The sequence below is a fragment of the Berghia stephanieae genome, chromosome 5 (genome assembly GCF_034508935.2).
Source record: "Berghia stephanieae isolate SIO BIC M18660-M18661 chromosome 5, UCSD_Bste_1.3, whole genome shotgun sequence".
Lineage (NCBI taxonomy): Eukaryota > Metazoa > Mollusca > Gastropoda > Nudibranchia > Aeolidiidae > Berghia > Berghia stephanieae.
In genome coordinates, this window is record NC_088364.1 from 73122611 (window position 1) to 73150110 (window position 27500).

Here is a 27500-nt window from a genome sequence, read left to right on the forward strand (position 1 = left end):
ATTGTTCATGGATTTATAATAACTTGTCCCGTCTTCTCTGTTTTGTAATGAATTGTCTCTGAAAGAAACATTTTCATACGGGTCTTCATCACCATTTGAGTTATCGTCCTTGGGTGGTAATAGTCTATAATTGTCATAAATTGGTTGTGCATTGTCTATACCTTGGCCTTCACTGTTTTCGTTTTCGAATAAAAAAACATTGTTTTCAAACACAAAAGAGCTATTTGGATTTGCATATGTTTTCCTGTCTGAATCTCCACAACTGTTATTTGGATGTTCCTCTATTTTTCCATTTCTATTTTTAGTAGCTGCCGATGCATTTTTCCGATGCCCATTAAACTCGTTTCGTCCCTGAATATTCTGAGCGCCATAGTTCCCATCCGATGTTTCCTCCATCACGTTTCCATCGGTATCAGACATGTTTGTCTCCTGATGGCGGGCGATGATTATGAACGGTTTTGGAGTTCGATTTTGGTTGGCGCTACTCACTTCACTCCTGAAATAACAACGAATATATATTATTAGACTCAATTTCAGCTCACAACCCAAAATTCAACAACTATTTGTGTACATGGCAGATACATTTAATTGTGTCTTGTCTACCAGATTTAAGTAAAGTGCGGCTATGTGGTCTTGTGATATGACACTCGCTTTCGGATCGGAAGGTCCTGGGTTCGAGCTTCGCGCTCGGCGCATAGTTGAGTCCTTGGAAAAGGCTCTTTACTCACTTTCTCTCACCGTACTCAGGTGTAAAATGAGTACCTGGCCGTTAATAGCGTTGTCTTTGTCCGAAAAATTGTAATATCGCCTAACAAGCGGCATGTCCCGTCCTACATGTTAAATGTTGCTGTTGACCAGGGACCCCTTGTAAGCGCTTTGAGCACATTTAGTGGATATTGCTCTATATAAAGCTCAATTTTATTATTTATTTTATTTTTTATAAATTATATCGTATTATTCACAAAGAAATGAATGTTTTCCTCACTTCAAGACATTCAAGAATATCTGGCAAGTTAGAGGTCATTTGCTCTTTGTTTATAGGTAGTGGGTTTTGTGGTGTTATTTAAAGTAGTTTATCTAAAGAAGGCCTTTATCAAATCATTATACAGGGAAACACGCTTACGATAAACATGCATGAAACGAATTGATGGAAATAATGAACACATGCTTTTGCCTCATGTTTCCCGTTAAATAAACGTTCCCTGATATATTGAACTGCTACTTATATAAAGAACCTTTTTTTCTACCTGGGGGTGTTCTTCATATCCATGCCTTACTGAATGTATGTGGGTGGGAAAAAAACACCGATAGTTTTATTCTTTGAGTAAAATACCGAGAGAGTGGAATGGGGCAGTTCTCATTTAGAACTACAGAATACAAACACTTTGGCCACATATCAGTAGTCACCAATACAGGCAACAAAACTTGTGAATAAGTTAAAGTCGGTTCAAGACAATTCACCAACTCAACCTAAAGTCAACCCCCACCCACAATTTCTAATTCCTGTATTATTAATTTGGTCAAAAGCAAGCAGAATTCTGCTCTCATCTGTCTAATCTTCATGTACCTTTTAACCATTAACCATTGCTTTCCTTGTCGGCTGAAGAAGGCTTTAAGCCCAAAACTGTCCATGTTATGGATTTCTTCTTATAATTTTGAAAGGTTCTAATTCGGTTACTTACATCAATAAAGCATCCTGTGATTTGCATTATAGAAAGAAAGTGGGAGATGTTTATAGAACATACTTTAAAAGCCACAATAAACGAATATTTACTCCTAAAGAACAGGTCAAAGACAGTGAATAGGTGAACAATGACAATGACAGTTAGAATGCATTTGATGATCACACAATATCTTTAAATGTTTTAAAATATAAAATTAAGCCCTCCAGCGCTGCATGTAGATAATCCATCAATCGTCTGATATCAACAAAAAATTAAACATGTTGTCAATGTGAACAGCTTCGGGGTGGGAGGTTAAATAAATAAATAAATAAAATTCCTTTTATTCACCCCAAAGGGAAAGTTTTGTTAGTGTTTATTGTACGGTAAGGGGGGGGGGGATAACCAAGGCATTATCCGCAGTTCAGCGCTTCAGATTCAGCTAGGGCAAGGTGACTTGCGGGGCGGTTTGGGTCTAAATATTAGGAAAATCCTTCGAAAAATTGATTTTGAGATTTTGGTGGAAAATGATATTTTATTACCCTAGAAATAATATAATTGAAGTCCAAATTCTTAAAGTAGACTATAAAGGCACGACAAACATAGTCGAAAATGGTACAGTAGTAAGAAAAGTGTGAAAAACGGGAAGCGATTTTGCTATTTTCTCAAAATGTCATATTTCTAAAGGTATGGGATACTGTGTCAACCGTTTCTCTGAATCAATTCAATATAATTGTCTGAAAATTTCCACAGTTATCACAGAGATAATGTATTGTGTCACCGTAGAGAGATTTTTTGGATAAGATATGTGAATTTTGAATTATAATCCTAATTCTGAATTTTTAACATCAATTTTGTCATAACATTTTGATTCTCAACTTTGTAATGTTCTAATAAAAATTCCATAAGCTAAAGCCGTAAAATCTCTCTATGGTGACATAGTATAGTACAATGTTGACAAGAGGGAAAATATGGAGATCATTCCTTCATTAGTTTTTGTGGAACGTTTGCCACAAGATTGTTATAGTTTTTGATGTCAGACCCCCAAATTAGGTCACAAAATGGGTATAAACACAGATAATCAAAATTTTTCACCATAAATGTTGTTTTTTAACCTATAATGACGATACAGAATGATTAAAATCGCCCAATATTGGCAATTGATTTTTTTTTTGAAAAGACCCAAACCGCCCCTTAAAGGCTGCAAAGCACAGCAGGGATTTGAAGTCTGTGTCTTTTTTGGACATGAAGCAAAGACCATACCGCAGTGTTATGCAGTTAATATTCTTGCATTCCAAAATAAACTCGCCTAAAGTGGGGCCCAAACCTGGGATCTTTCAAGTCCAAGTGCAATACTCTAATCACACTGTCACCTCACCCCGTATTTTAAGTATAAGTATCTTTAAAATGAATAACTTATTTCATTAAACGTATATTTCTTACATAAGTCCAATTTAGTTTGAATGTCAAACTCCATTTTTTACACATGTAGTATTCAATGTAAATTTGAACATTAATATGAATAAAACATTAAAATATAAAAATGCAAGTATAACAATAAATAATCTTGATTTGGGATCCTCTTGGCTCTATAAGACATTTTACAAAAAAAGCATGAGTAGTGATATTAACGTTAAAACACATTGAGACACCAATATTCAAAGAGAACATGGATCAGAATATATACGAATGCAATGGCAATTCTGTGTATGCTTTTCAACTCTAACACAGTTTAACTCTCCACTTACCAGCTATTTTTAGAATTTCCCCCGAAAATTCACACCCACCCAGCACAAAAATAGACTTTCTTACTCAAACAAAAAAGTACCAAGTGAGCTCTACAACACAGTGTTTATTATTTATAGCTGTAATCAAAGCATTTCTTAAAATTTTGTGATGTACAAGAGAAATCAGAATGAGAGAATTGTCGGTTACATCGATCGTAACGAATGTGACGATTTTCCTATGGGTGGTATGGAGAGGGTTATGGTAAATGTTACTGTTTGGGGATCAAAATAAAGAAGAAAAAAAGGATAGAGAACTTTACTTTAATCAGCAAAGACATTTTTGTCAGATTTTAAATCAGATCTTTTGTGCGAGACACTCAAAACATCCACATAATTTATTTTTGTCTACAGAAAGAATAAAAATGAATAAATTCGTGTTTCAATGTTTTTTGCATTGCTCATTGCCCTTTGGAAACGAGTGTACATATTACGTATATTTAGAATTAAAATGAGCAAATGAAAAACTATCAATACAAAATATCATGTCAAGCAAAACCAAACCAAATTAAAGTGGTGAGTAAAGGGGGAAAAAATAAAATGAGTTAATTTAGACAGTCAAATAGTCAGATAAAATCGGTAGATTCAATTATTGAGGGTTTTTTTTTCTTAAAACAATACTGCAGATGCTCATTCGTTATGCAGAAATTGTAATGAAGCAAGCTTGAAGCTTGTAGAGAACTCATTGCAGAGCATCATCAGGAAATTTGTGTTTGTTTTTTTTTATTTTGGAGTATCCGAAACGTCCTGGTTAGTTTTCTCATAAAATCTTAATTGATTTTTATAGCAATTAAAATTATACAGCCCTTAAGATTATCATTTAATTTATTACATCCTCTTCTCTTTAATAAGCGCATGTCAACAAGAGAGTTCCTCTTCAGGACCAGTCAAATGATTTGGTGGTGAAAACTGCTGGGGTTTCCTTTCCACTGAAGGTTGTCTGTCCCCTGTTTGCTGTCTTTCCTCCAGTACAACAGCATTAGGATAGAAACTGAAGCAAATTATAGGATTAATGACTTTAGTGAAATAATTTGGAGAGGATATTGAGCATTTAAACCTGAATTTAATATTGAAATGGATTTTATAGGACAAAAAAAAGATAGCAAATGAGGTAACTAAACAACAACGAATATAGAGGGAAATATTTAAACGACATATTCATCAACAAGAAAAGAACGATAACTAACAAGAACTGATTAAAAACTAAACAGTAAAAACTAATGCCATCTTAGTTCCCGCCAAACACTTTGACGGACAAGTTCGTGACAATAGTCTCCCTCTCTCTCTCTCTCTCTCTCTCTCTCTCTCTCTCTCTCTCTCTCTCTCTCTCTCTCTCTCTCAATCTATCCATCTATCTCTTTCTCTCTCTCTTTCTCTCTCTCTATCTATCTCTCCTTCTCTCATTCTCTCCATCTCTCTCTATCTATCTATCTCTTTCTCTCTCTCTCTCCCCTCTCTCTCTATCTCTCTCCCTCACTCTCTCTCACCCCTCTCTCTCTCGCTCTCTCTCTTTCTCTCTCTCTCTATCAATCTATTTATTTATCTCTCTTTCTCTCCCTCTATCTATCTCTCCTTCTCTTATTCTTCTCCGTCTCTCTCTATTTATCTATTTCTTTCTCTCTCCCTCCCCTCTCTCTGTATCCCTCTCCCTCTCTCACTCTCTCTCTCTCACCCTCTCTCTCTCTCTCGCTCTCTCTTTGTCTCTCTCTCTCTCTCTCTCTCTCTCTCTCTCTGAGTATTATTATTCTTAAATTGCCCATATTATGTAAAAAAGATAATGATGAAATTATAACTGTAAGAAACCAAAAGCTACAACAGGGCAAAAGTGTAGAAAAACAGGAAGATGGAAAGATGACACTAACTTCGTAAAGATATCATATGAGAATGGAAAGTAAGTAGGTACTATTTTAAAAAAAAATTTGATCCGTTTGTAACAGAGTAGTGAAATTGTAACTAAGAAAGTAAAATTGATTACAGAGCAATATTAAAATATGGTGTAAAAATGGTGATGACAACAAGTTCATAAAAATAACTTATCCCTTTCTTGTTTTGAGAATGGGGAGTAAGTACTGTTTTAAACATTTCCTCATTTACAAAATCTGTGACAAAGTGGTGACATTATAATTGAAAGACACCAAAAACGACATTAGGACAAAAGATGTGCAGTATAATAGGAAGATAAAAAATCAAAACTCCAAGACACGTAAACACAGTCTACAGATGTAAGCATTTGCCTATTTGTCATGAAGTGAAATAATAACTGTAAGAAACACAGTCTACAAATATAAGTATTTGCCTATAATTTGTCATAAAGTGAAATTATAACTGTAAGAAACACAGTCTACAGACGTAAGTATTTGCCTATTTGTCATAAAGCGAAATTATAACTGTAAGAAACACAGTCTACAGATGTAAGTATTTGCGTTTTTGTCATAAAGTGAAATTATAACTGTAAGAAACACAGTCTACAGATGTAAGTATTTGCGTATTTGTCATAAAGTGAAATTATAACTGTAAGAAACACAGTCTACAGATTTATTTGCCTTTTTGTCATGAAGTGAAATTATAACTGTAAGAAACACAGTCTACAGATGTAAGTATTTGCCTATAATTTGTCATAAAGTGAAATTATAACTGTAAGAAACACAGTCTACAGACGTAAGTATTTGCCTATTTGTCATAAAGCGAAATTATAACCGTAAGATACCAAAAGCAGGGCAAAATATGTGTAACAATGGGAAGAAATAATTGACAAAATAAAGACAAGTTCTGCTTTTCGCCTATAAATCATACCGGTGAAAAAATAACTGTAAGAAACAGAAAGCTTCTACAGAGAAAAGATGTGTAGCAAATAAATAGGAAGATATAAAGATGACAAGACCAAAACATACAAAAGACTACAGATGCTACTTCTATAGACGGAAAGTCTCGCCTCACTTCATGTCTCCAGTTGGTTTGGAGATGACGTTTTGTTCAAACAGTGACGAGTCATCCAAATCAAAGTCACTATGGAGAAAATTGGAATTAACCCTTTAACAGTTGGACCTACGTGTTCTTATTTACAAGTCTGACAACCAAAATTGTTATGGTCACATTATTGTAATAGAAATCTCAACAACAACAAAACAACTCCAAAAAGATAACAACGTAAAATAATGTCCATTACGACAATGTTAAAACAAGCCCACAAATGCATTCGGTTATCAGACCTGAAAATATGTGCATGAAAAAAATCGCTATTTCCCAACTATGGTTTAGGCTGCAGTAACCCCAAGAGAACAGCAACAGAAAACCTTCTGTGACTGCGAGGCCTGGTTTGAGTGCAATTTTCTTTGGTTTGGAATAAGGCTACCAATAGGATTCAATAGTCGTAACGTCACTTCCTTCCTAATGACGCATGGTAGCTTATTGACACTGGCTCTAAACTATCAGAACAATGGCGGACGCCCGTATGAACTATTTCTCCGGCGAGCATAAAAGCGTATCCAGAGGGAAAAAAATCCATAAATTTGATGTTTTGACTTTTACACATTCTGATCACAAGACATATGAAAAGTTCTAGCCAGCTTGAAGAATAAAAAGTAATGATTTTCTTTGTTTAGAACCAAGATGGCCGCCGTTGCCGGGCGGCGTGACATCGGACTACTGAATCCAATTGAGATCATTCATTGTCAGTTCCTGAGGGGCCTTATAGGGAACCTTGGCTTTTTGGATTGTGTGTCTTTCATGCAGTGGTGACCAGTTAAGGCTCTTGTGTATCTGACCGATGCTTTCGGTTCTCTTGTAGTTGTTACTAACAAACCTGTACGCTCTTTAAAAAAAAAAAAAAAAACTTTCTCAAGCTGTCCTATCTGCTTTTATCTCTTGGGATCCCTAACACTTCTTCTTCTTCTAGGTTCCATGCCTGGTCCAGGCTTCGGATACTGCATGAATTATCTCTCTCCATTCCTCCCTGTCTCTTGCTTTTTCAAACAGCTCTTGGATTGTTAGGTTGGTGAAGCCCTTCAGTTGGTCTATGAGTGTTTTTCTTTGTCTCCCCCGGGCGCGTTTACCAGGTATTTTTCCACAACTTGCCAGGTATTCATTCTTATCTTTCCTTACTATGTGTCCGAAAAAGGATAGTTGTCGATCCACTATTAAGGGCATTAGTTTCCTTTGTTGGTATGTTTGTTTTAGCACTTCTTCGTTCGTTTTGTGTGCAGTATACGATATTCTCTGCATCCTTCTCAAGCACCACATTTCAAAAGCTTCAAACACACTTACGTGTAATATTCCCATTTATCTTATGTGTGTGAATAGCAATCGTTCTGCTTGCCAAACTACACACATTAACACAATGTCGCATTTGTTTACACACCAAAGCTTTGACAGTAATAGATTGTATTGGATTGGATTAGATCAAATACAATAACTACGAATAGTTTTGGAAACGTTTCAGATACTTACAGTTCTAAAGGTTCATCCGGATCAGAAGAATTTGCCACTCTGCCATTGACTGTCCCGTCTGCATTCAGTCTGGCATTGAGTGCTGTTTCTGCTTTCTTTTGTTCCCATTTCTGTCTGCATGACACAAATGATTGTTAAAAGACATAAAATAGCATGACTTATAATGGGAAGGACTGCGTAAATCAAAGACCCTTTTGTTCCCGTTTCTGTCTGCATGACACAAATGATTGTTAAAAGACATAAAATAGCATGACATATAATGGGAAGGACTGCGTAAATCAAAGACCCTTTTGTTCCCATTTCTGTCTGCATGACACAAATGATTGTTAAAAGACATAAAATAGCATGACATATAATGGGAAGGACTGCGTAAATCAAAGACCCTTTTGTTCCCATTTCTGTCTGCATGACACAAATGATTGTTAAAAGACATAAAATAGCATGACATATAATGGGAAGGGCTGCGTAAATCAAAAGACCCTTGAATACTCTGTGATGGAAAAAAGACATATCTAGTCAGCTGATCCTGCGTAGGACGTTGCTTCCCGAACTTTCTTGCGAAACAGATTACGGTTTTCCGCCAGTCTACTTGCTTGAGTTGTTGTCATTCCTAGCCATTCACGTATATCTTGTTCCCAGCTTCTTGTTGGTCTACCTCTTCCTCTCTTGCCGTCTACCCTTGTCTGCATAATGTGCTTTTTTAATGATTCGTGGCGAGACATAATTAAACAAATTTCCATGATATGATGATAACATTTCGAGGTCAGTAACGCGGAGCAATTAAAATATAATAATTGACACCTTATCATCAAATACACATTTTAAGAGATTTTAAGAGTAGGATCACCTTATCAATTAATTATGATTTTAGAAGTTATTAATAGTTTCACAGTCTTTGGTTTTGAATTTGAACGTATTAAATGAGCGTAGTTGATCAAGTAATACAACCAGCATTGCTTCTTTCAACACTCAAGCAAGCACAAAGTTATCTTTGGATTATAACTTTTGCAGTATGCTTGCATAGGTGGTAGCGTTGTTTGGGGCTAATACAAATAGAGTCTTGCAGCCTGAAAAGCAATTTGTACAGCATGAAGCTTATTTTCATTTCCAAACTTATCACCTATTGTAAATAATAGAAACATAAACTTTTAAGCGCAAAAGAAATAACTTATAGATAGTTCGAAGATGACGTCACGCAATGACCTACTTTTATTTCCGGATGGCAAAAGAACAAGGCTGGTTAATAAACAATGGTGAAATAAAGGTCTTGTCCGATTTTAAAAAGTGAAAAAATGCCAAATAACTGCCTAATCATCATACACACTAGAAGACAGGGTCGAAATGGATTTAAAATGTTCAGGATCCCATCAATTAGGAAGACGAAGGACTCCAAAATAATGTCCAGTCTAAACTATCAATCTTTTGTATATTTATTAAAGGGTTTCCTCTGTGTTTAAGATTAAGATGCAACTTGAGAGAATTTCGGTACCTTTTCCTACAAGTTGTTTCCCATTACAATCTAAATGAATGGAAGAGATAAGACCTGGAAGCCATGCAAGAAAGGCGATGGAAAAATATTCACAAGAACACACACACACACACACACACACACACGCACAACACACACAGACTGACGAATACACAAAGTCTTTAAACTTATGAAAGTGAGAAATTTGGAGTATCTAGACACAAGTGTGGGATAAAAAATCCGAAAAAGTGTGTATGAAACAATGGCATACAAAGCAGTAGAAATAAATATCAGAAAAACATCATCAACAAAACTCAAGATGATTTGATGGGATGCTTTTCTTTTGTTTTGTATTATCTCTTCGTTTTATCTGGCCCAGTTTTTTTTTGTCCCCCCCCCCTTTTTTTTTTAAACATCAGGAATGAGAGACATCCAATGTTTGTCGTCATTTTACCAGTTTATTTTTATCTTTTTCTTCTTATATATACATACAAATTAAACATTGGCATAGGAATATTGATCTTAACCCTCTCCTTACCAACTATAGGGAAATCGTCACATTTGTTACGATGCAACCAACATTTTTAAAAAATTCAAATTACTTTTGTACATCATAAAATTTAAAGAAAATGAACAGTGTGTTCTAGAACATGTTTTGCTAAAGGAACTATTTATCGCAAGAACTTAGCTACTGCTAATGTGTTTGAGTGATAAAAAATATATTTTTGTGTTAGTTGGGTGTGAAGTTTTGGGGAAAATCCTGAAACTGTCTGGTAAAGAGAGAATTAAAGTTATTTTTCTTCTCTTATATATACATACAAATTAAACATAGGCATAGGGATATTGACCTTAAAGTATTGGCTTAAACATAATAAAGATAAGATACTTTAAGCCATAACATATTGAATAGAAAATATGAATAAAACATAATCGATAAAACATAACATGATTGTATTATTGTATATTTTTTATATATAATTTTTTTTATCGGGCCCAGTTTAATACAAACATTTTCGGATCTTTTAGACTTACTTTTTCCACAACCTGCACACAATAATAATAGCCACAAAAGAGGCCAAGAACATTCCACTAGCTACTGCAATCAGGGCAATGACAGCTGTATCAGAGAAGTCTTGGAAAGTCGACTTCTTCGTTGCTGTAAACTCTTCGAAAATGGCATTTATCTGTTTCTGTTTGCTTGAAGCTTGACTGAAAAGAGAGCAAAATAGATAATTGAAAATAGTTATTAGATCAGCTTTGAGTTTGGTTTTTCAAATATTTTAACACAATTTATGCAATGAAGGGAGGAGTCCTGTTAGCCTCGTTGGTAGAGCATTCTCTTTACACACAAGGGACCAAAATTGATCCCGGATGAAGATGAGACTTTTTTCAGACTCTCCTGTCAACTTAGCGGTGATTGGGTAGCTGGGTCTGTTAGATCTGGCAGAAAGAACTCGTGATAGACTAGTGTCCTATCCAAGGATAGCAAGCAATTTCTATTGTCCGTTTCCTATAGAACCGGGATAAACTCTAGATCCCAAGCGTCTTATGGCTCTGAGGGACTACTTACGTATTGAAACCGTCACTACCATTTCAAAGATTGTCAATTATGATAAGACATCAAATAAATATATACAAAAGGATTAGACATGTGATCTAGGTTACACGTTTTCTCACCTTTCAGACTGTAATGTTTTGAATAATGTAACTAAAAACAATTATATAACAATGAATGTTTTGAGTGCATAACCCTTCTCCAGTCAAATAAAAAACCTCCAACGAAAATGATGATTCAATACGTAAAATCACAAAAAACCAGAGAAGAATATTTAACAGTTTTAAAAATTCTTTTTCTTGTTGACTGACAAAGTGTTGTGAGCCCATAACGTTTCTTGTTCTATATTTCTTCTTCCCTAAAGTTATTTCATTCATTTTTACTCAGTACTTTATAACGTCCACATCTTTTAGCAACTTAGCATTCCCTTCGGACAACAACGAAAACTATGATAATATGATACTTAACCCTCTCCTTACCAACTATAGGAAAATCGTCACATTTGTTACGATACAACCAACATTTTTCTTATTCAAATTTATTTTGTACATAATAAAATTTTAAGAAAATGAACAGTGTGTTGTAGAGCATGTTTTGCTAAAGAAATTATTTATAGCAAGAAATTTACTGCTATTATTTCAGAGTGATAAAAATTCTATTTTTGTGTTTGTTGGGTGTGAAGTTTTAGGGAAAGTCATGAAAATGGTTGGTAAGGAGAGAGTTAAAGGTGCGCAAAGAGTACTGAGTCCAAATCTCAGGCAGGATACAACTCTCTGTTTTTCAGACTTTAACAGTTATTTCATTATTTAATAATAATAATAATAATAATAATAATAGTAATAATAATAATAATAATAATAATAATAATAATAATAATAATAATAATATATCTTTATTGTCCCCAAAAAAGTGGCAATTTGTCATTTGGTTACACATTTTTAACAATACAATATTGACATAGACACACTCACACAAGATGCACACTAGTAACATAGTAGTTATCGTAAAAAAAAAACGGGCATCAACAACAACATCATCATCATCATCATGTATTTTTTCTTTAAAATTCCAACTTAGCACACGCTTTCAAATTGGGAGTAAATATTAGAATTAAGAGAAACAATCACAATGGTTAAACAATGCTTTGTCTGGTAGAAATATGCTACCCATGGCCTAAAATGGTATTAAGTCAAGGCAAAACAGATGCCAAAAATAAGGATTTTAAAATTATAATGACAAGAAATTTGAAAGTTTGTTTTTGTCAGTTTAAGAAATCATATTAATTTTTCTTTTTAAAAAACGTTAAAAACTTAACCTAGCTCTCATATATTTTACTATTAATTCAATTTTAGTATATTAGTAAAAAGCCCGCAATTTCGCGGGGAAAGAACTATTTTCATTCGATACTGTACTCACCATCATTTAAGTAGGGCAGATTGGTAAACAACGTTGTCTGTGTAATTTGGTATATCTTCGGTTGATTTTTCTGTGTGGCCCAATAATATATTTAATAATATATTCCCTCAACTAACCCCAAGAAAAAATTAAACCTAGTCATCATCATATCTTGTCGCGCCAGTGAGTCAGCCAGTCCCGGGCAGTCTGGCTGCATTCCCTCAGGTCAGCACTGGCGCAGTGAGGTCCCAGCGAGCATTCGGACAGGATGTGGTCCATGGTCTGTCCGGGGTGACCGCATGGGCACTCAGCGCCCGGCGAGACCTTCCATTCAAAGAGGCCGGTGGCGGTGCCTCCCACCCCCGCTCCAGCTCTGTTCAACGCCACCCATTCTTTTCTCTTGAGGTCTGTGCCTGCCGGGAGCTTTTCTGTTGGGGGCTGGAGGGCATCGTTTGTTGTCTTGTCCCATTCTACCCATTTGTCCAAGCGGAAGAATGCTGAGTGGTCTGGGTGAAGGCTCTCCACTGTGAGGAAGCTTTTTCTTGACTTGAGCCTGCTTTTGGGGCAATTGTGGTCATGAAGGGGGTGTCTCCGGTCCACCTCCTGTTTGTATTTTTGCATTTGGGCATGAGTTTCCCTCCGGATGTGTGGTGGGGCTACTCCTGCTGCACGGTAGACCAGTGGTAATGGTGTTGCTCTCAGCTGGCCCGTTATGATCTGGCAGGCGTTGTTGAGCTCGGGGTCTAGCTTGGAGGCATGGCATGATCGGGCCATACAGCTGAGCAGTACTCCGCAGTTGAGTAGCTGAGGGCCAATGCTGTGGTCCTTAGAGTTTCAGGGTCAGCCCCCCAGCCCATGCCTGCCAGCCCTCCAAGGAGGGCACCACGTGCGGACACCCTTGCCCTGGTCTCTCTCACGCGTTCTCTGAAGGACAGAGTTCGATCAAGCGTCACTCCGAGGTACACTGGGTGGTAGTTGTACTCTAATGTCTGGCCATTCCACTTGATGTTAAGTTTTTTGTGGGCTTGGTGGCCGCTGAGGTGAAATGCACACACCTGTGTTTCCCCCGGGCTGGCGCTCAGCGAGTTTTTAGTGCAGTACTTTGTAAGGGTGTCTAGGGCATTTGTCAGTCTGCTCTCGATTGGTTGGAAGGACACATCCCGCGCTGCGAGGCACAGGTCATCAGCACATATGAATCGGCGGATATTTGGGAACTCAGGCTGATCATTTGTATATATGTTGAAAAGTGTTGGAGCCAGCACTGATCCTTGGGGAAGACCATTCTTCTGGGTGCGCCACCTGCTCTTCCGGCCATCCATTTCAACAAAGAAGCGCCTGTTTTCGAGAAGTGACTGGATAATATTTACAATTTTCTTATTCTTTATCATTTTAGCCACTTTGAGGAGTAGGATCTTGTGATTCACTGTGTCATAGGCTGCAGTGAGGTCGACGAAGACTGTGCCAGTGACCTGTTTTGTCTCAAACCCATCTTCTATGAATTGTGTAAGGTTAAGAAGTTGACCACATGTTGACCGTCCTGGTCGGAATCCAGCCTGGTCTGGAGACAGTTGTTCGTCTAGACTGGGTGACATGCGGGACATAACCATTCGCTCAAATAGCTTGTATGCGATGCACAGGAGGGAGATCGGGCGATAGTACCTTTAATTAACCCCAATAGGAAAAACAAACACCCTAGCACTTTAATGATACTTATGACTAACCCTAATAGGAAAAAAAATCCGATCTCGAGCTAACCCTAATAGAAAAAATCATGACAAATTGAATAAATAAACGCCTGACAAAAGATCAAAGGTGAAAATACAAATTTAAAGAATACTGGGGATGTAGGAGCATTCGGAATGTCTCCCCTTTACTTAACTAATGGAAAAACAAACTTCCTGGCACCTTTAATAAGACTTATGACTAACCTCTCGAGCTAACCCTAATAGAAAGAAAAAACAAACAACTCTCGGACTGCTTTGCACTACCTTTCAATATTTAACAAATCAAAATGGCAGCTGAAAATCAAAACAATGGTCAAATTAAGACATTTTAAACTTTCACAAATCTACCAAGGTTTGTTCTAGAGTTTTTAAAATACTTCTAGATATAATGACAAATTGAATAAATAAATGCCTGACTAAATATCAACGGTGAAAATACAAATTTAAAGAATACTGGGGATGTAGGAGCTTTCGGAATGTCTCCCCTTTGCTTAACTTATGGAAAAACAAACATCCTAGCACCTTTACTAAGACTTATGACTAACCTTAATAGAAAAAGAAATATCCTCGATCTCGAGCTAACCCTAATAGTAAAAAAAGAATCAAAATGGCGACTGAAATACCTTCATGTGATCAAGTGAATAATATCACTATGAATGCCACGATTTGCTGAAAAATGCCAACACCCACACAACACAACGGAAGTAATAATAATATTTGATGTCATAAATAGATGACGCAAATTGACAACTTTTTACAGTGTCAAAATTAGTTGATTTTGGGAGTCAAGTGTCGTCGTTGGTACATATCTTATGATATCTGTTTGACTCAATGAACTTTCAAACTGACTTTAAATTATAAAAGGAAATCAAGTTATCTGTTTATCTATCTCTAAAAAATACATTTCTAATTTTCAAATCTTTCAGTAGAGTTGTGCGCCGTATCAATTTTTTTATTGACTCAAATAAGCACAATATTCTCCACAATGCTATATTTTTTAAGAAAGGATTTACACGGGGACACATGTTAACATCATAATACATAAACATAGTTATTCAGACACAAGGATCATTAAAAAAAAAGAAAAGTTTGAAATATGCTGATGCTAATGAACCCCATAGAAAATGAGACAAAACTGATAACACATCCAACATACCTTGATAGAGTTTGGCTAGAGATGGTCTCGTTCGTTTTTAGATGGTAGGCTTTGAAAAATATGTCTGTCCTGAAAGTAATAATAAACAACAGCATGTAATGTTGTGAATTTTGTTAGCAATTAGATTCGATTATCCTTAAAAGAGCTCCACATTCCTTTTGACCCCTATTGCCTTTTATGGGAATGAGTGAGAGAATGTGAAAGATATATATATATATATATATATATATATATATATATATATATATATATATATATATATATTTAATTTTTTATATATATATATATATATAGACAGAAAGAGAGAGAGAGAGAAGAGAGAGAGAGATAAAGAGAGAGAAGAGAAAGAGAGAAGAGAGAGAAGAGAAGAGTGAGAGTGAGAGAGAGATAAAGAGAGAGAGAGAGAAAGAGAGTGAGAGAGAAAGAGAGAGAGAGAGAAAGAGAGAGAGAGAGAGAGAGAGAGAGAGAGAGAGAGAGAGAGAGAGAGAGAGAGAGAGAGAGAATGGCGGCCTATGTAGGCAAACTCAGGTCTGAGTAGATACAGTTGTATTTGTTTTCAAGAATAAAGTTTCTGATTTTCATTTGGAATTAAATTGCACTTTTTAAATATTTAACAAAAAAATGTCTCACTTTCATAAACTTTTATTCCACGACCGACAGTATTGTTCTTATTCATGTCAAAAAGTGACCTTCTACTTTTTTATTTAAGAGTATTAAGACTACGATTTAGGATGAAGTTTGTGAAACTAAATATCAATATGGAACACATATACGCAAATACCATTACTAAAAAATGAGCTTTTATATAGCGCAATATCCACTAAACGTGCTCAAAGCGCTTTACAAGGGGTCCCTGTCCAACAGCAACATTTAACATTTAGGACAAGACATGACGCCTGTAAGGCAATATTATAATTTTTTTCGGACAGAGACAACGCTGTTAACGGCCAGGTGCTCATTTTACACCCGAGTACGGTGAGAGAATGTGAGTAAAGAGCCTTTTCAAGGACTTAACTATGCGCCGAGCGAGGCTCGAATCCAGGACCTACCGATCCGAAAGCGAGTGTCATACCATTAGACCACATAGCCGCACAAAAGCCTGCCTGCATAATCAGTCCTAAAATCTGGCAAAATGGAGTAAAAGGTCACTCCAGCCAGGTTTTTCTATTAGAAAGTAAAGTCCAAATGGCTGATGAAAGAGTATTTGACCTCCTCACTTGGTGAGGCTTCTAGGGTACAGTCAACTTTATATATAACGATAATCATCTTACTTGGACGTATCCACTTTCCCGTTATCAATATAGACACTGGACTTGAGTAAGTGTAGTTGGTAATCTAATACGGAACTCAGTTTTCTGTGGTAAAAGATACAAAAAATTGATGATGTCGGGGAGAATATCATCATGTGCTTAAGGATGATTTGCCACATACTTTGAATAAACACAATTTAAACATTTTAGCCAGAAAACTCGTACTTCAAGTAACGATTGGTTATAATGACCCCTTCTTGTCAAAAACCATCAAACCTGGGTCTTCAAGAATATCTTGAAGTCCCGGGTTTGGGAGGTTTTGTCACGATGAGAGTCATTTTAATTGATTGATAATTGAAAGACAAGGTTTCTGGCCAAAATGTTTAAAATGTTGTTTTTTATATCAGATTGCGGTACTGTCGGTGGTGTTTATGCATTATGTTAGTGATGTGATTCCAAAGTGATCTTTTATGCATAGACCATAGTGATATGTGATATCATGGTGGTGTTTATGCATAGACCATGTTAGTGATAGTGATGTGATTCCATGGTGGTGCTTATGCATAGACCATGTTAGATAGATGTGATTCCATGGTGGTGTTTATGCATAGACCATGTTAGATAGATGTGATTCCATGGTGGTGTTTATGCATAGACCATGTTAGTGATTGTGATGTGATTCCATGGTAGTTATGCATAGTCCATGTTAGTGATAGTGATGTGATTCCAAAGTGATCTTTTATGCATAGACCAAAGTGATACGTGATTCCATGGTGGTGTTTATGCATAATGTGAGATGTAATTCCATGGTGGTGTTTATGCATAGACCATGTTAGTGATAGCGATGTGATTCCATGGTGGTGTTTATGCATAGACCATGTTAGTGATAGTGATGTGATTCCATGGTGGTGTTTATGCATAGACCATGTTAGTGATGGTGATGTGATTCCATGGTGGTGTTTATGCATAGACCATGTTAGTGATAGTGTGATTCCATGGTGGTGTTTATGCATAGACCATGTTAGTGATGGTGATGTGATTCCATGGTGGTTATGCATAGTGATAGTGCTGTGATTCCAATGTGCTTTGATTCCAATGTGGTGTGATTCCATGTGGTGTTTATGCATAGTGATAGTGCTGTGATTCCAATGTGTTGTGATTCCATAGTGGTGTTTATGCATAATGTTAGTGATAGTGCTGTGATTCCAAGTTTGTCGGATAGAAAAATTAAAGGATGAAAAAGATTAGCAATTTTTATTTATAGAGTATTTTAATGGCAAGACGCAATTCAACCAAATTTATAAAATTTCTGGCTGGTAAAGTAAAACAAAAAGGTTTGACAATCGCATTCTACCAATAACAAAAACAGAAATATAATTGAACAAAAAAAATTAATTACGTTTGTTATTATTTCCTAATAATTATTTGTTGTTTTATTTTTAAAAATACTCATATTGAGAGATAGAAAAATAGCACAGGGGAAATAATTGATGGCAGATAACAATATAACTTTAAATTCTATCATCTCTTACTTCATTATAGATTTTTGGTTTTCATTGAAGTCTGAAAGAGGCACAGGAAGGACCAGATGCAGCTCATCGTCTTGCATAGTTATCTGCGTGAGATTAGGATGAATTTGACCATTATGAAATATGCACATTTCTACTGGGGCTATTACGCCTTTTTGTTGTGCTCAATATACTTTACAAATCACATTCAATTCCATGGCAAGCTAATTGAAACCGAATTTTCATTTCTTCCTTCAATCTTCATAACATTTTATTATTTGACATGGATATTGTCACGTATGCATTCCTTTGAGCGTAACACACTCTGGCAAACAGTTCTGTATAAAAAAAAATATTATGTCTTTTGCGCCACGATATCATAAGATATCGTCGCCTAGGCATTCCACGAAGGAACATAGATGTCTAACATCAACAGGAATCACCCATGTTGTCCAAGTGAGCAAATTGGGGGTTAAAAATCTTGCTCAAGGAAAAAAACGAAAGTATCTGAATCAGGGCTCGAACCCGAGTCATCCGAATCACAGTGCAATGCCTTAACCACTCGGCCACTTCGCCCCCAGTTCTATAAAATCTTCTAATATATGATCCATTGCCTGCAACTAATATGATGTTAGGATGAACCAGATGTCAAAAGTGATTTTACGTGTAACGCATACATTCATCCTTACACTTTGACTACTACCATCATATATAGATATCTTCTGGTTCGGTATTCGTATAGTTCAGAAATGGAACAGTTTGAAATTTGAAACAAAGAATGCAAAATCTATGGATTATTTCAAGGTTTATATATGACGAATAATACTTGTTTGCACTGCTGTTGACATGGCTTTCAATCTTGTATGTATATATTATGCATTATTATATTATTATGGTTATCTTCTATATGCGTGTGTATGTGTGTGTGTGTGTGTGTACTTTGCATGTCACGGTCAAAGATATATGTTTGTACACCACATATACACGAGTACATTTAAGTTAAAATACTATCATTACCACGTGTATCATTATAGTAATCTTTAATTAAGAGATTTATGGCATTACTATTAATATTAAGGGAATTCAAAGCATCTTATCCTATTTTGCCCTATACCATATGTTATGTTATGTTATGTTAATACTTACTTCTACTGTCACATTGTCGCACATGTGTTCATTCAGAACATCACAAGCTTTCACAACCAGCTCCAATCGTCCCACACTCTTCATTGCAGCAGGATCCACTAGTGAAAGAACGCCACTGTCATCATCTAGAGAAATGGCTGCGTTGTTTCCTGAAGCAACACTGTACTTAATGTCTTTGTTGTCACCAATGTCGGCGTCGAAAGCCTGTAATGATATACGGAAAAGAACACAAGCATACAATAATGGACTCGTTGCTTGGAAATATAGAGATCACGAACTACAAAAATAGGATTCAATAGTCTGATGTCACGTCCCCCCAGCAAGGAGCAGCTTGGTTCTAAACAAAGAAAATCGGTATTTTTTATTCTTCATGCTGACTAGAAATTTTTCACATGTCATGTGATCAGAATGTATAAAAGTCAAAACATGATCAGGTTCATAATGTTTTTTCCTCTGGATACACACTTTAATGCTCGTCGGAGAAGAATTTCATATGGGTGTCCGCCATTGTTTAGAACCAGTTACTAAGCTACTCTGCGTCATTACGAGGGAAGTGACGTCACGACTGTTGAAGCCTATTTCCAATCCAATTTAGCGACTATAAATCAATAATATTGTACCAGGTCTGATTTCACAAAATGTTTTAAAATGAAGTTAAAAAAACAATTGTTTAGCATAAATATTATTCATCAGCTGTACAATTGTGTAGAACATAGGCAGAGTTCTAGAAAAAGAAAAAAGACGTGACAGCTTGCAAAGGGAGAAATTGCATTTGACATACTCTAACACAGATTCCAAACAAAAAGTAGGGTATGTGAAACTATTTGGGCATTTCTGGAGCCCAGGAATTCCCATTGACAAATTCATATCATTAAATTTCACTGATAATAAATAACGCTTATTGCAATGAATATTAGATCTTATTTTTATTGACCAAGGACTTCATTTGTACAAGAATCTAAAACCTTAACTCTCTCGTGCTGAAAAAAAACATGAAGATACCATGTCTCGTACCAAACGCTTGCAATCATCACCGATTGTGGATCTTTTAAAGACAATAAAGATATCTGGATTTGGAATCAAGCCATTACCCTCTATTCTTTTAAACATCATCATCATCATCATCATCATCATCATCATCATCATCATCATCATCATCATCATCATCATCATCATCAACATCATCATCTTCATCTTCATCATAATTTTCATCTAAATCTATCTGAAAGGCCAGCATGTTAATTATCCTCTAACCTTCAAAATCACAATGGTGTATCCAATTTTGGCATTGGCAGGAACTGACGTCACCAAAGTGGATCCTGGGAAACTAAATGACGGAGGGTTGTCGTTGATGTCTGTGACATAAACAGTTATGGTGGCCACTGCAGATGGGAAAGCTGTAAGGGAAAGGCATTATTTTGGGAACATTCTACAGTACAGCAGACATGAGACTTAAAGGTATGGCCGAATTCCAAGGTATCAATTTTTGATGATTTTCGGACTAAAATAGAATATATTTGAGAAGTAGAAGAGAAACATCTTTACAAATAAATGTATATTTTCTTTAAAATTCAAAAGTGCGGTGCTCTTGCGAACCAAACGACAGAAAAATAAAATAAAAACAACGTTGAGCCTAAAAACCATCACCTAAAATAAACCACTGTTTTTTTTTTCTGATGATCAAACACGGTCGTGTTATTAATACAATCGCATAATTGTCTAAAAAAAATTATTTGCACTTTTTTCGATACTTACTGTCAGTAACCTTCGTAAGTCTAAACAAATTTTCGAATGCTACTCAAGAGAAAAACATGCAAATTATTTGGCTTAAACTTGAATATTGTTTGAACTTTGTTCTTTTGTTCCAAAATAGTTTTGCTTGCTTTAGGGCTATAAGTTCGATTTGTCGCCTATTATCAATTCTTTTTATAGATTTGCGGTGAAGAAAAGTCTTAAATTCTTACTGGAATCAGATGCTTCTCTCTTGACGATCGGGGAATCGGTGACTGCCTGGAACAATTTCATTGAGACATTCAAGGTCACCATGCTGACCTTCTCTCTATCTAGGGGTTTTATTAAAGTCACTTGGCCGTCTATCGGATTGACATTAAAATCATCTGAGGAAAACAAAAATGAAAGGCACAGAGTCTGGTTGGTATAACAGTAAACACAACGCACATGACAAATATATTTCAGGATTCACTTTTATTAAAACATCTTTAAAAGACGATGATATCTTGATATAATTGAAAAATGAAGTTGTACCATTATGATTTGTAATAATTAAAATCTCATGCTATTTCTACATGTGTGACAAAAGAGAATTCATTAAATCAAAAATGTTATATTCTATCGTAAAAAATGTAACGTATAGCAATTTATACTCTAAGCATGTGCCACGAATTCATATCATATTTTAGAGCTATTTGTTTTCGATTTTTAAAAATGTCAACAATTTATTCAATGTTAGATGATCAAATAAGCCAAGTAAATAACCCAATTTCAAAATTGATATCATTTAAAATAAAAGGGAAATTGGCCATTCCTTTAGCTTTAAATTTATGAGTTCTTCTCTTTTCACCTGTTATAGTCTGAAGATAGTATCGCACAGGGACCATTGATTCTCTCTCTGCAAAACTGTTTAGGTCCATTAAAGTGTAAGGTACTGGATGGTTTTCCTCAATGTGGGCCGCATACACAGGCTGGTCAAACTGAAGGGGCAGCACCCGGACCTCCAACTGGAAGAAAAACGTGAATGTGTAAGTACTTTAACTAACTCAATCAAATAAGTAAGTCTAACGTACTTATTTACTTACTTATGCCCGTCACTCCTTGTGGAGCATAGGCCGTCGACAACAGTCCTCCATCTTCCTCTGTCCTGGGCCATCTTATCCAACTCTCCCCAGGTGTGTCCCATCCTCTTCATGTCCGTCTCCAGGTCTCGCCGCCAGGTGTTTCTAGGCCGCCCTCTCTTCCGTTTTCCCTTGGGGTTCCATCTCAGCGCCTGCCTAGCGGTGTTATTGGTTGGCTTCCTCAGGGTGTGCCCAATCCATCTCCATCGGCGGCGTCTGATTTCGTCTTCTGCTGGCATTTGGGATGTTCTCTGCCACAGGTCTGCGTTGTTGATCCTGTCTGGCCAGTGAATCTTGAGGTTCCTTCTGAGGCAGCTATTGATGAAGGTCTGTACTTTTCCAGTGGTGGTCTTCGTGGTCCTCCAGGTCTCCGCTCCATACAAAAGGACTGACTTGACATTTGAGTTAAAGAGTCTTATTTTGGTTCGGGTTGACACCACCTTCGAGCTCCAGATGTTTTAAGCTGCAAGTATGCTACCCTCGCCTTGCCAATTCTTGGAAAGTCTAACGTACCTACCTGAAATCAATAAGGCAATGGCAAGTCGCCAGAAGAATGGAACAGCTGACGCATGATGGTCAGCCATCTTCTGTCCCGATTCACGGACCAGCGTTTTATTTGAGTTAAAAATGACATTGATGTGATTCTGGTTTGAAAGCAGGGGCGTGGCTATATTGGTTGATTTGGTGCCTGGCACCTCCTCCATCTTTTAAAAATGGATTACAGTATTTTTAGTAATAAAACTGAGAAATGGTATATTATACCGCCACTTACTTATTTGAGTAAGTCTTTTCTTTAATTTTTTTTTCTTTCTTTTGTATTCACAAATATAGCATGTTTTAAGTCATTTTCTTCTGATTCTGGCACCACCTTATACTGAAAGCACGCCACGCCACTGTTTGAAAGTAATGGCAAATTAGCATAATTTAAGCTTAACCCTCTCCTTATCAACTACAGGAAAATCGTCACATTCGTTTCGATGCAACCAATAACTTTCTCATACGGTTATTTTTGTTTCTTTGAAGAAAATTTGTGTATTATAGCCATAAAAACTTGACACTGTATTGTAGAGCTCATTTTGCCGAACAGTATTAGGCATAGAATGTACTTGTTAATCTTCTGTTTTGGTAAGAAAAACCTTAAACGTTTTGGCGATAGATCATTTAGTAAAGTCGGCCCTATCACTTGGAATTCACTACCACTGTCAGTCAGACTTGAAAGCAGCGTTGAAAAATTCAAAAATAAGCTGAAAACCTATCTCTTTGGGGAGTATTTAAATTAGATTATGCCAGGAATTATTGCAAAGCGCATACGTGCGTGCGTTTATGTGTGTGTGTGTGCACTCGTGTATACATTTAGTTAAGTGTATGTATGTATGTGTATGTATGTGTATATATGTTATATGCATATATGTATATTTATTGTGTACGTATATACGATATGTTTGTATGTATCATGTATATGTGTATATATGTATGAAGTGTCAATTTGGTATTATGTCGGAATGCCTCAGATGGAGAAAGTGAAAATGAAAATCAAATGATGAAAAATATGAAATCTAAGTCCGTCAAATATTAAGAAACAAAACTCGGTCTCTTCGATAAAGACTTTTTATCTAAAATCAAAAGATTCAAGTTATGTATACAATTTAATATTAGGCTTCAGGTATACCCCTACATAATATCCTTTCATGACAATAAGTTACATATTGTGACCTGATTTTGGGAATTTTAAAGAAACAATGTAAAAGGCACACAACGAGCACAAATACAGAAACACACGTATATATATATATATATATATATATATATATATATATATATATATATATATATATATATATATATATATATTCTTTCCCATTACTAATATCAACATTCCAATGGTTGTGCGGCTATTTGGTCTTGTGGTATGACACCCGCTTTCGGAACGGAAGGTCTTGGATTCGAGCCTCGCTCGGCGCATAGTTGAGCCCTTGGAAAAGGCTCTTACTCACATTCTCTCACCGTACTCAGGTGTAAAATGAGTTGACAGCGCTGTCTCTGTCACACCAAAAAAAAAATCAATTTGTAATATCGCCTTACAGGCGTTATGTTTCGTTCTATACGTTACGTGTTGCAGTTGGTCAGGGACCCCCTGTAAAGCGCTTTGAGCACATTTAGTTGATATTGCGCTATATAAAAGCTCAATTTTAAAACAAATTCAGTTAAGCAATGCATCCCTACCACTGTTGTGACATTGAATCCCTCTGTGTTGATTGCCACCACCTCCAAAGCATAAAGCGTATTGACAGTCAGGTCCTGGTTCACCAGTATTCTGTTATCGCTGGACATACGGAACATGCTCTCTTTCTGTCGGTCTATTAAAAAAAAAAGAAAAATATTTTTTTGGGTAAAAAAAATCTGAATAAAATCAAGGAATCAAAATTTATAAATCAATTTGAACTGATCTTTCTTTGAAATTAGACCATTGAAATTTTGTGGAAGTTACAATGATTAATAATACATTATTCCATTTTTAACTCACCAATCCTAGACATTTTTTCTGTTTTTCAAAATTTGAAATTTTTTAAAATTAAAAATGAGCATGTGCATAGATAGTTTTATTCAAGTATCATTAACATGCAAAAACTAAAAACATGAGCTTTGATAATACGCCTATAATTTGTCTCAGAATAACGTAATAAATAGGCATGGGGTAAAAGTAACTCAGGGAAACTACGAGTATAGTCGGTGTTAGGGTTGAGTGAGTTAATGGTTCGAGAAAAACTTTGTGAGAATTTGGTTCAAAAAGAGAACGAGATATGAAGTTTTGATATCATATTTTTAATCTAGAAACGACGAAATGGCCCAGTCACTAGGGCATTTTAATTGACCCAGTTGATGCTAAATTCACGCCTCACTTTATGCCATGCGCTTTAACAGTCGTGACGTCACTTCCCTCGTAATGACGCAGAGTAACTTAGTAACTGGCTCTAAACTATCGGGAAAATGGCGGACGCCCTTATAAAGTACTTCTCCGACGAGCATAAAAATTTATCCAGAGGAGAAAAACATTATAAATCTGATCATGTTTTGAATTTTATACGTTCTGATCACATGACATGTAAAAAGTTCTCGCCAGCATGAAGAATAAAAAGTACAGCTTTTCTTTGTTTAGAACCCAAGCTGCTCGTTGCTGGGCGACGTGACATCAGACTATTGAATCCTATTCCTTATTTTTTCATGTGCCAGATTGTTAACCTATAATTTGCCTCTTATTGACAATATGGCGATTCCTATTGGAATGAGGCGTTTGTTTGATGAGTCATTTATATTCTCTAAAGGAATCATGGACACATTTTTTTCAAAAGGATTTCTGTGTCTTCAAATTACTAATTTTTTGAAGAAAACCATTTACCCAACAATCTGACGGTTTTAGCGTTGTGTGTTTCTATGGTGACATTTACGTCCAGTCCTTTACGCATGCCTACAAAGAGAATGACTTGGGTTGGAGTGAGAGTCAATTGTGGTGGAGATGGGGAGTAAGAAGAGGTCACAATAATGGAGACGTAAGCAGTGGAGTTGAGTGAAGGATGTCCAAAGTCTGCCGCCACCACGGACAAGTTGTAGGTTCCAATCCTCAGATTGGGGAAAATGCTATAGATGTAGCCAGCTGTAATAGAGAAGAGATTTATGTTATAAGGAATGAGATTAGCGGAAGAGTAGCGTCCCTTGATTGGGCGCCACCTTACAGAGAGAACGTCAAAATGGTTTTGCTCACGCGTCTCTCTCGTCCTCGCTTTCGGTGAAGTGTCTCATGCCGCACAACCAACATGACGTTCTCTCTCATAACTTTTCCGCTCGTGACTTCCAATCAAGGGACGCTACTCTTCCGCTAATCTCATTCCCTATAATCTATTTTTATCAAAAGAGTGGGAATGGAGAAGCTTCATTTTGTTCCCATACAAAGCCTCCCCATTTTCACTCGTTCATTAGTATTACTTTTCACGATCAAAGGCTTCAGGCAGCCCCTACCGTTTTCTACTTACCTATTTCTATCCATTTGTTTCATGATTATTGATTGAGTCCTTCTGGATTGCTTATAAGAGGGTCAAACAATTTTAATCTCCTACCTGTTTTAAAATATTATTTCACTATTTGTTTGATTATGTTTAACCAGAACAATTCGTATAAAATCTTCATAGGACATAGAAACAAATATGAAAATTCAGTTCTGTCGTTGTGTGATAATATAACACTTAGTCTTAGATCACAGCTTTTGAAATGGCACAGAAAAATACTCAGAATATCATGGACTGAAAAACAAAGGAACATAGAAGTCCCGAGAAGGATCGGAATAAAATCACAAATTCTTCTTCAAACTGTAAAGAAATTGAAACTGAACTATTTTGGACACACGACTCGACACGAATCATTAGAAAAGCACATTCTGCAGACAAGGGTAGACGGCAAGAGAAGAAGAGGTAGACCAACAAGAAGCTGGGAACAAGATATATGTGAATGGCTGGGAATGACAACAACTCAAGCAAGTAGACTGGCGGAAAACCGTAATCTGTTTCGGGAAGCAACTTCCTACGCAGGATCAGATGACTAGAGAGAGAGAGAGAGTCTTAGGACATGTAGGTCCCTGCTTTGTGAGTGATGAAAAGTTGAGTCCTCATAAACGGCTCTTCACTCATATTATTCGATCTCTAACCGTACTCAGGTGAAAATGAGTATCCGGCCAGTAACAACGTTATATCTGTCCAAATAAATGTAATATCAATATAAGAAATATTACTGAAAAAAAAATAATTTCGGTAGTAACTGACATGAAAATGGTAGAATGTACAGAAAAATCAATGTGAAAAATGACAAGAATGGAATGAGAAATGACAAGTTAAAAAAAGACAATTATTGTAAAATGTAAAATGTCATAAACAAAAATGAAAAAAAAGTAACACCAGTACGAAACACATTATGGCAACATGGGCCAAATCCTAGGAAAAATCCTAACTGTTATTTTTATATTTGTTCATTATTTTTCAGAAAATGATTGCCTTACTTAAAGGAAATATCTTGAATATTGGATTTCCAGATTGTTGTAAAGAGTAAAAAACGTGTCCATTCTCCCCTTCATCATCGTCAGTGGCATTCATTTCTATGATCTGAAATAAAAGATACGGAAATTTTTATCATTACACGTTACATGGATATTCCTACTATTATGTAGTAGTAGTTTCTTATGGTTACACCTCCAAGTGAACCGTTTCACTCCAGTCCAGGTATTTTTGTTCTTCTTGATGGACGGTGTCATAGCCCCCCTGGCACGGCTGTGGACGCCCAACTTTGGCATACAGATAGAAATCTGCACATATTGTTAGTAATGATGCACTCAACTTTGCACTAGCAGTTTTAGTGGGAAAGAAGAAATATGACCCCTCGCCTCAGAACGGTATTATGCCGGGATGATTAAGATGTTCTTAAGTCGAATTATAGTTAAACTGGTTAAAATTTGAATGATCGCTAATTAGCACAATCAAATACAACATTCATTCCCCATAATAAAGCATAAA

General features: G+C 36.2%; 1 protein-coding gene across 3 annotated transcripts in view; it reads right to left on the reverse strand.

Moving 5' to 3' along the window:
- The window catches only part of LOC144973575 (protocadherin Fat 4-like), a 109342-nt gene that overhangs the window by 193 nt on the left and 81649 nt on the right, over nucleotides 1-27500 (reverse strand). For all 3 annotated transcript variants that reach the window (XM_078916200.1, XM_078916197.1, XM_078916199.1), the window contains 13 exons: nucleotides 26990-27092; nucleotides 25343-25597; nucleotides 24169-24302; nucleotides 21675-21831; nucleotides 21058-21210; nucleotides 20348-20490; nucleotides 19094-19297; nucleotides 17972-18054; nucleotides 16461-16544; nucleotides 15190-15258; nucleotides 10392-10568; nucleotides 7892-8005; nucleotides 1-496 (listed from right to left, as the gene is read on the reverse strand). The exon at nucleotides 1-496 is cut by the window's left edge and continues 193 nt beyond it. In XM_078916200.1, coding sequence (XP_078772326.1) covers nucleotides 1-496; nucleotides 7892-8005; nucleotides 10392-10568; nucleotides 15190-15258; nucleotides 16461-16544; nucleotides 17972-18054; nucleotides 19094-19297; nucleotides 20348-20490; nucleotides 21058-21210; nucleotides 21675-21831; nucleotides 24169-24302; nucleotides 25343-25597; nucleotides 26990-27092 — 2172 coding nt within the window. The remainder of the gene's footprint in view (nucleotides 497-7891; nucleotides 8006-10391; nucleotides 10569-15189; nucleotides 15259-16460; nucleotides 16545-17971; nucleotides 18055-19093; nucleotides 19298-20347; nucleotides 20491-21057; nucleotides 21211-21674; nucleotides 21832-24168; nucleotides 24303-25342; nucleotides 25598-26989; nucleotides 27093-27500) is intronic.